The following is a 13,194-nucleotide window of genomic DNA, read 5'->3' as shown; positions in this document are numbered from 1 at the left end:
AGGCATAGCTAATTCGTATTGAAGATAGGCATAGTAAGCAAATGCAATCCAGTCCTGTTTCTACAAATATGAATGGCAAATCTTCATCGACTTTGATGGATCAGGATTGGGACAACATCCTCAAGAATATCCTGGTTTTAGTATAAACAAAGCTTCATGCAGCTGTGAATATACTCGGCAATATTACACACAATTACTTTAAAAAAAAATACGAGAAATTCAGAACTTATCTTTACAACAGAAACAGTTATGAAAGAGGTTGCACAAAACAAAAGTATAACCTTGAGATGTTCCAATTACTTTTAAAAAAGCGGCTTTTACAGACCATTAACTATAGAATCACTTTTCACAATATTACATGTCAGTTCTTCCAGTCTTTGCTGAGCTAAAACTCCCTACAGATTGCAGCACAGAGTTTTTCTGATAAAGGTGATAAATCCGTGTCCTGAATACTATTTCATTTCCCTCTAGAACATCTCAAACTTATTTCCCTGTACCTTCCAAAACTGTACCTTCCAAAATCTCTTAAGATGCCACTATATATTTATACATTTATATGTCCAGTGCTTGCCACTAAATAAAAGACATACATTTTCTGTTAAGGAAGAATAATTGAAGGATTTTTCTAATTTTAATTATTATTTACACAAAATTCTACTGTACTTATTAGAGAAAAGGAAATCTCTTATTCAAATACTAAAGCATTTTTCCCTCCTTCCTGTGTTTCCTTCCCAGAAGGGGAGAAAAATGCAACTGAAAACAGTAAAATATTATTTAAGATTTCTGCACAAAGTACTGACTTTGTTACACTGTTTGGGTTAAGATCAGTAATATATAGTTGTTACTAGACAATACTAGACTAATCCTTACCGTCAGTGGTTCTGTAGAAATTTAACTTTCACAGTGTGCTACAAAAATACCACAGAATTTAACATGATACACCACAGATGAAGAGCATACTGGCTGCAGATATCCTAAAGCTCATGTTGAAAAACCTGAAGCCTCCCAAAATGAGTAAGTGAAAAAGCAAGCTTCCAAACCACATTTGCAGTGTGTACTTCATCTCTTGCAAAGTGAAAGCATGCAGAGCACAGACAGACAAGCGGTGAGGCACCCAACACAATCACCTCTCTCCAGAGTCTTTCTGAACTAAGGCAACTCAAACAAAACCTTATTTACATTACAGATTTACATTTTTCCAGTCAGGGGGCCTGATACTCTGGTCCTTATTCGGAATCTATTGAGTTGCCTGGTTAGTAGTACTGAATACACACAGACAGACCACATCCCTCCTCAGATTTTCACTGAAAAGATATTTCAGTGTTTATTGGGAACCTTGGCGAGCTGGATAAGAGTTCCCTGTTATTATAATTATTATTATTATTGCTGTTGTTGTTATTCTTATTATTATTATTATTACTATCACTATAACTACTACTACTATTACAGCACAGTTTCAAAGGGGGCTTGATTCTAAAAAGCTGCAGTCTGTGGCTCCTCTTTCAGCTTTATATATATATATCTATTTAAGTATATATAAATATAAACATATATATATATATATAAAACATATATATCTATATATATATCACCATTCCTTTGTTTAAGGAGAGCTTTCTGTAAATAAGTCTTGCACAAAAGATTTAAGTAATTAGTGATGGATTTGGGCAATGTAGCCATTCAAATATGGCTGTCCTCTGATCTAGAACGAGAGGATCAAACACCAGTAAGCTAATTAATTCAGACACTGTACACTGATCACCAAGCTCAATTGTGAACATTTACAATCAGAACTGGTATTTTTGTCCTTCACTAGAGCACAGTCTTAAGATTTATATATGTCAAAACTAGCATGTACAATGCATGAGCTTCCAAGAGCAGCTTGAACTACTGATGCCGACTGCCCTGAAGGTAGCAATATGGACCTCTCCAGCACTTCCAGATAATAACCAGTCTACAGCAATAGTTCACCAACTCAAGAAGCAGCAGTTTGCATTTGAAATACAACTTGTGAAAAGTACCAGCAGTATCGGTATTTCTCCCATGATTAGTATTCAGTCCTGCTGTCAATGAACAATTAGTTTTGTGCTATCTCAGGGGCATCAGGCTTGTGCCCGTCTTAACTGAGGATCTGCAGTCTGTATTCCTCCTTCCCTTGACTCCCAAGCCTTAACAGCAGTGAGAATACCTTTCAAATGATCAATCCAAGAATATCCATCTCATAATCTGTCTTTAAATATTCAAGGACTGCTTTAGAAAATTATTTTAGAGAACAATCCTAGAGAATTGGTGAGAGCATTCCTCCCCCCCAGATTAGCTTCAAAGTAGGCATACAAAGAACCTCCCCACAATATTCTCCATTTAGTATGTATTATTTTGTTAAGAAACCACACAAGTCAAATGTCTCTCAAAGCTTAATGTTCTGTAATGGAAGGCAAGCAGGTGACAGAGATGGCACCAAAGTAAATGTTGCTTTGCCATAGATGATGGTCTACTTCCTGCAGAGCAAACAGACGCTACTAAGATGCTTCAGAGGGTAACAGACAGCCCAGTCCAACAACAGCTACTCATATGAATAACCTTTACTCACATTAGACACAGCACTAAAATTAATGGGATTGAAAGATTAAGAACTAGTCATGCAAACAGCAGTCTTTGTGGTCTTGCCCCACACAAGCACTCCAGAGGGGAATAAAAAGCAAGACTGGTAAATATTTTTTAATATATATGTGTACTGGAGACATGGATGTTGCCCCAGTATTTCACAAATGAGGTTTCCTGTGTCCCTTTGAGTAGTGCTTTTGAAGTGCAAGTCTTTACCAACTTCAACAGGGAATAAAGCTTAAAAGCATACAACCTCCACATGAAAGGGTATTTTTTGTTGTTTCTTAAACCTTAATCATTTTATGAGTGACAAAAACTAATATTAAAATCTTACCATTACTCCAGATTACTAACTTTTTTAATGTTAAAAAATTAAGAAACAAATTGATTTTTGTTTTCAGTTTCAGCGTATACATGTTATACGAAACAAAGCATTTATTTGCACGTTTCCATATGTACCACAGCTTGCTTTCATTTTCTGACATATGACAAAGCTATCAAATCCATTAAGCACTCAAGAATTTAATCTTTTCTTTTTTCGTATTCCTGAAGAGTTAACAATCATTTTTATTATTACAGTGTGGATGTAGCCCAATAAAAATTTTCAAGGACTTTGGGGAAATTAATTGAGTACTTGCTTAATCTTATGGACACGGGTTGAATTTCGCAGTTCTTACACAAAAGGTGTTGAATGGGAGTTTTGTCAAGCAGTCAGGATCTCAGCCACTAATAACCTCTCAGTTACTTTCTTTTTCTCATTAGCAGTCTAACAGCTAGCAGACTAATCTGAAGCTGCTACCAGATGCAAGATGAATTACAGCACATAAAGCTTACTCTGTGAAAACAGGTGAAAAATTGCAGGCAAGAGCTCTCAAAAAGTATCCAGGGCAATCTCCTGCACAGGTACCAACCTGCAGAACGGCGGCGGCTCCACCAGAATGCTGGCACTTTGCATCACCAAGAACTGGCCCTGAAATTAGCCCACAACAATTCAGAAGTATTTTGAGAAAGTCACTTTGGAATGGAGGTACCTGAAGCTGCTCAGGTGCTCTGCTGACTTGGTGCAGGAGGTCCAAGTGGATGAGACCAGGAGGCTTTGCTCTGCCACCCTCCCTAAGTGTACCACTCACAGGCTTTTCAGACTGGAGCAACACTTGTTTTTGGGGAGGATGGTGCTGGCCTGCTTTCTCGCTGTCCAAGAGGAAGGGAGAAGACTGAAAGGCTGCCCTGGGTCCTTCAGTCGCTGTCATAAAATGTGTAGGGCTGGGAAAAAATCACTGCAGCTGCTGACGGCATGAACACAGGATTTGTAAGCCTGGCTTCAGTAGTTTGGGATTTTTGTTGCAGGCATATGTCTTTCTGCTCTGTGTGAGAAGAAAACCTCTTGCATGATGTGCAAAGGAAAACATATTTAATGGATGTTTCAAAAATGTTGCCATCTACTGTTGTGAAGCATGGTGAAATTAAACATCCATTTTAGTCAGGTTAATTCTGAAATATACACTGTTCATTAAATGCCTCCCTTTTTAGAGCTATTTACTTCAAATCTGGAAAAAGTTCCAGCTGACTCCACTGTGTTTCATCTTTGCTTTGGAACCTTTTCATTTTGTCTCAAGTAACTACTAGTTCTGTACATGTAAATGACCTAGAAAGCACCTTTTTTATTATATTGAATAAGGACTATTACAATAAAACGTTCTCTCAATATTTTATTACATTTTGTTACTCTTTCTCATAGAATAAAATTGTGTATGATTCATAAGACACGGATAAAATCTGGGCTTTTACCTTTTTCAAAATGCTGGCATTCAAACAAAAGTGTCTTGTAAAGGAACCCAAGAAATGTGTGATTAAAGTATTTTCTGAAGCTTCTTTTAGGACTATACACAATAATCCAAATGAAAGCATGGAAAATTGTTGTACAGATTACTGTTATTTCTACATTCAGAGCTGCATAATTGAGATTTAATTAATAGTTTCTAAACGTAGGAATTTCTTTCAGGAAGAAAAAATGCACTGACCTTTCAGTGAGAAACTACAAACTGAAAGATTTTCAGAAACAACTGAGTTTGGTAACATCAGATAAAGAAAAAATGTCTGCCAACTATGAGGACAAATATATAAAATGCTCTCACATAGAAATCCAATAATCATTTCAAAGTGCAGCTCAGACCACTTTCATATATCTACATGAGAAATATTATAAATAAAACCCTGACCATAGTGCACTGATACAGGGCAATTATTTACTACTCCTGCATCGGAATACACAAAATCATTTTTCCTGAAGGACAATTTAAATACAGAAAGAAAGTCTATTGAAAAAAAAAAAAAAGTTATCAAAATTATACCAGTTTGGAAACAGTAGTCTTGTAACAATGTATTGATCCTTGAGAAAAACAGTATTACTTTTTCCTTAGCTTTATCATCTCTTACAATTGACAGAGCTTTTAAAGAAAGTTTTCTTAAATTGCTAGAACAGGTTTATTTTCTTGCAAATTAATTCTTTTTAACTCTTTATGATAGCTTTGAATCCCATAAAGAAAGATGAATTATCACATACTGAGCCCAAGCTGTGAAACAGGAGGAGACAAATAGAGACCCCTACTGTGTTTAACAACGTAGAAGAAATTCCAGACTCAATAGAAATTTTTTCTGTCCTTTCGCTCAGACCACAAAAGCTGTCAGTATAGATTTGAACAGCGGAGGGCACTCTTGCTATGCAAAAACCGGTACTGACCTGGCACACTGGGTTCGATCGATTCACTAGCCTAAATCTCAGATTTTTTTAGGTAACAGCCACCTGTGGCACAGGCACCAACTGTACTGAGTTTATAACATTTGCAGTTTCTGATCGTTTCTGATCTGTGCATCGAAGCACTTTGTCTCAAACACTGGTGCCTCTCTGCACGTATATAAATGTGGAAAGGAAGAAAGCTTCACAAATTGTTCAGAGTATTTGAGCAAGGTCTTGTCTTTAATAAGATCTGAGTTATGTTTTTCAAAATCATATAACAGCCCTTCGATTGGCTGTTATGGCATTGGTGCATGAACTTAGGGTTGTATAGAATATGTACAAATACGCTGCTGTTTGTAGGAACTAAAGATTATTTGGAACACATCAAGTTTTATTTAGAATCCTAAAAAAAAATCTATGCCAATACTTCTAAGATAGCTGATATGTAAAAGATGTAACGAAAGAAAACAAGTAGATTTGAAGAAAGGGACAGGACACTGGGTTCTTCACAGCTTTCCTAAACTGAAAAGGATCTATTTAACTACATATTAAACTTAAGATCCTGCAGAACGAAGCCAGCCACCCTGAACAGCCACAGAAACGCTGAGGAATTTGTGTTCAGGGACTAACACTAAGAGAAGCCAATGTAAGGACCTATCCTGCATCTCCTAAGCATCTCAAAACTGATCTTACAAGTACAGGACTCAGTCCTTTGAGCAAAATTACTCCCATGCAGGAGTGCTTGAAAGAACAAACCTGAAGTGATTCATTGCCAGTTGTGCAGCTCAGTCATTTTGCTCATTTACCATTCTATACGCTGCAATAATGCACAGAGTATCAAAGCACATAAACATCTAAACAAATTCATTAGCTTTCAAAATTCCCAACTTTGGGGACAGTATTACATCAATTAAATCCTTAAAAAGCAAAACAAAACAATTATCAAATGGCTCCCGAAGAAGGGATGTCCTTAAACACCGTAAGGAGTTGAAACAAAAATACTGTGGCACCTGCAGGGTTAATTAAGCAGCTCAAAAAACTGGGCTTTACAAAAGGAAACCTTTTTCCTTATTTAAGAACTGTAAACACTTGTGCTGAGCTAGATGGGTATTTGATAAGCTGTACAGCACGTAGCAAACTCACAGGGATCTCTAGTTAACACTCAAATTCAGTGTTAACACTTAACAGAACAGTGGTAAGCCGTGCTGCCAAGGTCAACTGCACAGATGTACTAATTGTATTATGAGCTTGACATCTAGTGGCCACCCCTGGCAGGGCAAAGCAGGCAAAGGTTAAATCAGCAACCCTTGTCAAAGCACTTCTAACTACCCACCCTCAGGGAAGACTCCTGGGGAAGCTTGCTGGGAACTCCGAAACCCCACCTTCCCGCTCCCCGGCTGCAGCCTCAGCTCCTGAGCCCGCAGCCCGCTGCGACACCGACCACACAGGGCAGCGCCCACCCACTCGCCCACCCAGCACCCACCCGGACAGACGGCAGCTCCTGGGGGAGGTCAACAGCCTCCCCAAATACTTGGGTGTGCCCCGCTCTCTTTGGGATAAAAGTTGAAACTTTTTTTTTTTTTTTTCCAAAGGTTCAAATCCGGGGAGGTCGGAGGGGGGGAGCCAGTGTGCGACCCTGGCAACGAGAGTGTCAGAAGGGCTCGTTTTAAAGAGCTTTCTTCATAATAACTGTTGGCTCGTGTGTGCTCACTGTAGCTTAACTACCAGTACGGAAATACTAAAGACCTCACTCTTCAGTTCACTATCTTTTCACTTCTCGGCTTAAAAGAAACAGACTTTAAAAATATGTTTCATTATAGTTTTCTGTCACCCTTCTAAACAAGTGTTTTTCTAGCTTTGCACGTTTTGAAGGGTTTAACCTTGATAAAAAGAAATGTGTTCTATGTCCAAAGGCACTACAACTGAACCAGCTCCTAAAAGTATATATTGGTCTAAATTCCTTTTTTTTTTTTTTCTTTTCAATTAATGGAAAACCATCACTAGATTTAGTCAGAAATTTTAAGAGGCTAAAGAAACAGGATTTGGGCCCTTTACGCTGAAATGTACAATTAAAATTTACTGCTGAAGCCAGATTTACTCATGCTTCCCCTGAAAAAAAAAATAGAGCAAACTACTCTCGTTTTACAGATGAGTACTATGGAAGAAATTATTTTTACATTCGTTATTTTGGAAAATACCTCAGTACATAACTATTTGAATGTCATGCCAGACCTGGTGTATTATCAGCAGAAGTGATTGACTCATGTCCTGACTGATGTATACTCAACAGATATGCTTGTCCTGGCTTGGCAGTTGACAAATTAAATGAAGGAAAGATATCCAGAAAATCTTCCCAGGACTCAAACTGGTTTTCAAAAATGGCACTAATGCACATTATTTATTTCTTTATTTTTAGTCCTTTTTTTTTCTTTTTTAAATGCCACCCATTTTTTTTATTTCATCTTTTCCTCTTTCTTAGGCAAGGTGAAGTAATTTTCAACAGCTAAATGTATGCATATTGATAGCTTATTTTCACAGAATTTAAGCCAAACCTTTCAAAATTTCCTAGCTCTCACTCTGAAAAAAGAGCTTAATCTCCTCAGGAGATGGAAACACTTCCCCAAGACCAGGACCACCACATAAAATCTGACTCGTTTTTGTCTACTTTAGTTGTTGTATCAGGAAACTCATTGATCCTTGTACTTTCCTTGTTAGTGCAAATATTTTCCTATTGCTAACATAGTTCAAACCCTAAGATTTTAAAAATTACACAAATACAGATGTTACACAGTTTGAATGTAGAACTATTTATCTAAAGTTTCAATTACAGTTTCTTACCCTAGAGACAATTTATGGCAATACTTATTTGGCCTTTATTTTTCAGAACAAAAAGCTGTCTCTTAACAGTTGCCTCGGAACAAACATTTGCCCAAGTCACCTCAGTTTTATGTTTACTGACAGCTGCTTGTGACTTCCCAAGTTTTAAAGGCAATAGTGTCTAACAGATGTGGAATAACCTCTACTTCGTGGGTAGGGGTGTCCTCCAAAGTGTGTTTTTTACCCTTTACAGCGCCAATCTGGCTGCTCCATATGAACTATGTTGTTGCTGTAGTGGAGCATGGGTGCTGGTGTACATAGCCCAGAAGAAAACAGCAGGCACTCACAAACTGCTCAAAACTGCACTGCCCTATCCCATCTTCCCAGGATGAAAAAAGTCTGCTAGTTCAGACTGTGTTCTGTGTATCAAAGTGTGGGAGCAAAAACGCATCCAGTGCTTAAAAAAATTACTGCAAAGGGTATATTAGAAAACTGTCACAGTTCACTACAAGGTATCCCTTCCACCTCAGACTAAAACAATGATAAATATTTGCAAGAAACTTCGCATTAAAAACTCCAGAGCATCATTTGTCATCACCCTTACCAGAAGCTCACTTGCTTTTTTCTAAGCATTACAAAGCTCACTTTTCAGCATTACAAAAAAACCCCTCTTTTACTTTCCCTACTTTAAAAATAGAAATGCTGTATCTGTGGTTTAATATAAAAATTATTCAGAACCAAAGCATGTACATGTACACTGTATCTATAATGCTAATTCGTTTATAAACTGTTGAACTAGAGAAGTGTATTAGAAATGTAATTTCAGCTGTTACAGTGCTTTACATCTATGGAGAAACTGAGATTACTGTATTCTACAGGCAGTCATTTGAATCCTTTTGCTGCTGTTTTAAAATTATTTCCATCATGTCTTCTAATTTAGTAACCTCAAAGTGGTTTTTGTTATTTAATGGCTATATTCAATTATTCAATTAAATATTTAGCGCAATTATTCAAATATTACATCACCAGCTCTTTGCTAATATCTCCTTTGAAAATTATTAAAAATCTATTTTTAGCATTTCACTTTTGACCAATAATTTCAAATGATTTTGAGTTTACATCTGTATTTGATGACATGGCTTATTATCTTCAGATATCCAACAGCTTCTCAGCATCGTGCCATCGCCCCGTTTGAATTCATGTGTTACGCTGGAGCCCAAGCTGGCAACAGTATTATTTGTTCTGATTCTAAAACTGCTGCTGTAACGTTAGCACAAAAGTTATGGTGAGACCAGGCAACTTAAAACCCGGCCTAATGTTTATCTTCCATTCTGCTCCCCAAGCTGCCAGGCTTTTCTCTACTACTGTGTCCCTTCACTTCATGCATTATGTCTATGGGATGTTAATTTTTAAATGCTTCACTTAATAAAATCTATTTTGAGGTGATATTAAACATGATTTCATTAAATAAATAATAAGCTTAATTTGCTTAATCTTGTGTTAGCAGCAGCTTCCACCTTTGATGATAAACAGCCAAATTAATGAAAAGGATAGGTATATAATTCTGCTTAAACAGCTTATTAAAACTGCTTACAAGTTTGCTTTCTAAAAATGCCAAATGCACAGTGCAAACTATTTTTGGCCTGTTGCAAAATATGCTCAGGAGCCATAGAAATATCCTGATTACAGCTGTGAACAGAAACACAGAACACTGACTTGACAAGAAGTTTTTAAATTCACGAGATCTGGAGTGCTCAGTGTATCTGGCCTGTAGAACTGCTTTCACTATAGCAGTGGTTAGGCTTCCTAATACAACGTGTAAATGATTTACATTACACTAACGTGCACTAGATAGCCCTCTAGTCGTGTATCCTGTCTCTACCTTGTTCACATTTCTCATGTGAAAGAGCAAAACCAACAGCTACTACTTTGGCTTAACTATGAGGAGTTTCACTCTACTAATTAATATATGTTTTAATAAAAGGAAACACAGCACATTTTGATAACAGCCTTCTAAGGCTGCAAAGTATTTACGTTGTTGCATTTTAGGGCTGCTGTGAAAGCCGATTTGGTGCTATTCAGGGACCACAATAATAACGCTTTAAAATTCCTCACTGGGTTGCAATGTAGTCCTTTTGATGGAAAGACTGTCTTTCTCATTCGGCAGAAATAAATCCATTCATTTGATCATGTAGTCATTGAGGGCAATACAAAACAAACCAAGTGTGAGAAATTCTATGTGATGAAGTAAACAAAACAAAACCCCCCAAAAAAGGAGGAAAAAAAAAAAAAAACATTTCCATGACAAAAAGATTCTTTGTCCTTAATCTACCCACCATATGCAAGCGTTTCTTTTTAGCATATCTCTTGTTCTAATCTCGGGTGACATGGCTACATAGATAAGATTCACAAAAAAACCCACAAAAACCTAGTTTAACAATTTTTTTCAATATATTAACTTGCCAAGAGTGCCATAATGAAGTAGTGGAGTTTTATTTTTCTGCACCAAAATGGAATCAGAGCATGTAAAAGTTTATAATGCTAGTGATAAATTCTTAGACCTAGAACCCACCCCAAAAAAGACTAGGTTCAACAAATCTTGCTCACATAATAAAATACTAATTCTCACCTGCTTGCCTATATTAATTTATTTTATATGACTGCTGTTTCCTAAGGAAAAAAATTCTGAAAAGGTACTGCTTTGCTCCTCTGCTGTGACAGAAGGAAGCATTTCTCTGTGTGTCTGTTATTGTAAACATCCAAGTGGGATTTCCTGTACCAGTGGCAATAGTCCCCATAGCAGCCCTGGACAGTGTGAGACTCACTCACTCCCTTGCTCCCCAAATACCCTGGGAAGGAGCAGGAGGCTTAACGATTTGCCAGTATGACAGATGTTTTAACCTGATGAAGTGGATTCACGCTGCCTTAAGCTTCAGGGCTGTAAAGTTCAGATACAATAGTCAAAATCCTCATCAGACTTCAACATTACTGCCTTTCTATACCCTCAGATAAAACTTAAGTCATTACAGTTTTGAAGCAGGCGAATGACTTTCTTTTTCTTTTCGAAAGGAGGGAGAGAGGGGAGAAAACAGTGGAGCAAGGGGCCTTCACAGAAAGCAGAAAACATTAGAGCTCCCACTTAGTTGTGTGAGAAACTATGAAAGCAGTGGGGTCTAAGCAAAGAGGAAGAGAAAAACTTTTAAGTGGAAGCTCTCAACTTAGCCCAGCAAAAGTGAATATAGGCTGTGGCATGCCTTTGCACACTAGAACGACTAGCAAAATGGACTACTAAGGAAATTAAAACTGGGAAAAAAAAATAATAAAAAAGAGAAAGAAAGGGAGGAAAACAAAAACCCTGCAGCCTGTTTCTCGGGGAAAAAAAAATTACAGCGAAGTGGAAACAAGGAGTGGTTATAGTCCAAATCTTTCCAGTTTTGGACACTTGTTCAGTAGCAGTCTGGGCAGCCCAGATGCATAAAAGCAAGCGTGTGTGTGCCTGCGTGTGGGGAGGGAGTAAAGAATGGCGGATGGGTGAAAAAAATAACCTTTCCTTCCCCACTGCCTGAAGCCGGCGCGACAGGGGCCGGTGGCGGTCGTGGCACTTCTTGTCACCTACCACTGATAATAATTACCACCGCAGCAGCGAAGAGAAGGAGGCGAAGGGCTGCTGCTCAACCTTCTCGAGAATAATGAGATAAACTCCGCCGCCCCTGAGCACCCGAGAGGCCCTGCCCGCTCCTACCGGGGTCCCCTTCCTGCGACCAAGCCACGGTCCCCCCATTCCCCGGGCGGCTGCCAGGGCAAGCGGGGGGCAGCGGCCGGGGCCGTCCGAAGCCCAAGCGGTCTGCCCAGGAACGCGGCTTCTCTCGGAGCCTGTGACCGGAGGCCCGGGGCGACGGGGGAGCCCTCGGCACCAGCAGCAATGGGGGCTGCCCTGGGGGAGCGCCGCGGGGCTCGGAAGCCCCCAGCCCATGAGGCACCCCTAAACCCGCTCCCCGGCCCTGGCCGCCCCAACTTTCCTGCCGGCGGGGCGAGGAGAACATGGCTCCTGCTCGCTCGGAGCCTCCTGCGGGAGGATGCGGGGGAGGGAGATGGGGGGCCTGGGGGGGGGGGGAGGGGGGAAGAAGTGGTACCTAAAAAAAGAGAGGGAGATCAGAAGAGAGGAGGCTGGCGCTGATCTGGGGTGTCCCCTCACACAGCTGCCCGAGCCCGGGTGAGTGGAGAGGGAGGGCCGAGCTTAGCCGCTGAGCCCAGCCGCGATAAAAGCGCTCAGGAGGCCGGGAGTGAGCTGCTGGGAGAGATGGTTAGTCAGGGGGTGGGCTGCAGAAACTTGGCTAAACTGCTAACTTCTCAGTTCCGCTGCCTCTTTCCCCAGCTGCTCTAATTCCCATTCTCCCGCTGCAGAGTAATTGCGCTCCCATGTTCACCATCACCATAAATCCACCTATCTCCATCTGAAACACACTCACAAAAGGAGAAAGAGGCGCCGGGCGTCCTTACCGTGCTCAGAAACTACCTCCGCTTGCAGCTCTTCATCCGATTTGAGATGCTGGGGTTTCGCTTGCTTTCGACGAGACATGCTGCTAACTGAGCCGTCTTGACTCTGTTTTTTGCAGAGGCATCAGCGACGTGGAGGTGGAAAGGGGGAAGAAATTGGGAACGAGGGAAAAGGGGGGGGGCTGGAAATAACTGTTCGCAAATAAAAGTCGAGTTGCAAAACAAACCAAATCAACAAGAACAGAAAAGGCAACAACAACAACAAAAAGGCAAAACAAACAAAAAAAAAGGAAAAAATAATAAAAAAATTAAAAAAGCAACGCTGACCAGCCAACCAAACTGGGAGTGAGCGGGTGAGCGAGTGGGGGATTAGCAGGGCGGGGTGTGCGCGGTGCAGTGGGGTGTGCGCGGCGGGCTGGGGCGGCTGCGCGGAGCGCGCATGGGGCTCTGTAATTATGACTGTGAATAATGCATGGAGATTAATGGTGCTGGGGGCAAGCGCGGATTGGCGCGACTCCAGCGGACTCAGGCTGCATATG

General features: G+C 40.0%; 1 protein-coding gene across 1 annotated transcript in view; it reads right to left on the bottom strand.

Annotated features, from left to right (window-relative positions):
• Positions 1–12,737, bottom strand: part of SALL3 (spalt like transcription factor 3) — a 19,598-nt gene extending 6,861 nt beyond the window's left edge. The window contains 1 exon segment of the mRNA XM_008502482.2: positions 12,659–12,737. Coding sequence (XP_008500704.2) covers positions 12,659–12,737 — 79 coding nt within the window.
• Between the last annotated feature and the right edge of the window lie 457 nt (positions 12,738–13,194).

Source organism: Calypte anna, chromosome 2, assembly GCF_003957555.1.
Source record: "Calypte anna isolate BGI_N300 chromosome 2, bCalAnn1_v1.p, whole genome shotgun sequence".
NCBI classification, from domain to species: Eukaryota; Metazoa; Chordata; class Aves; order Apodiformes; family Trochilidae; genus Calypte; species Calypte anna.
This window is presented reverse-complemented; position numbering and strand designations above follow the sequence as displayed.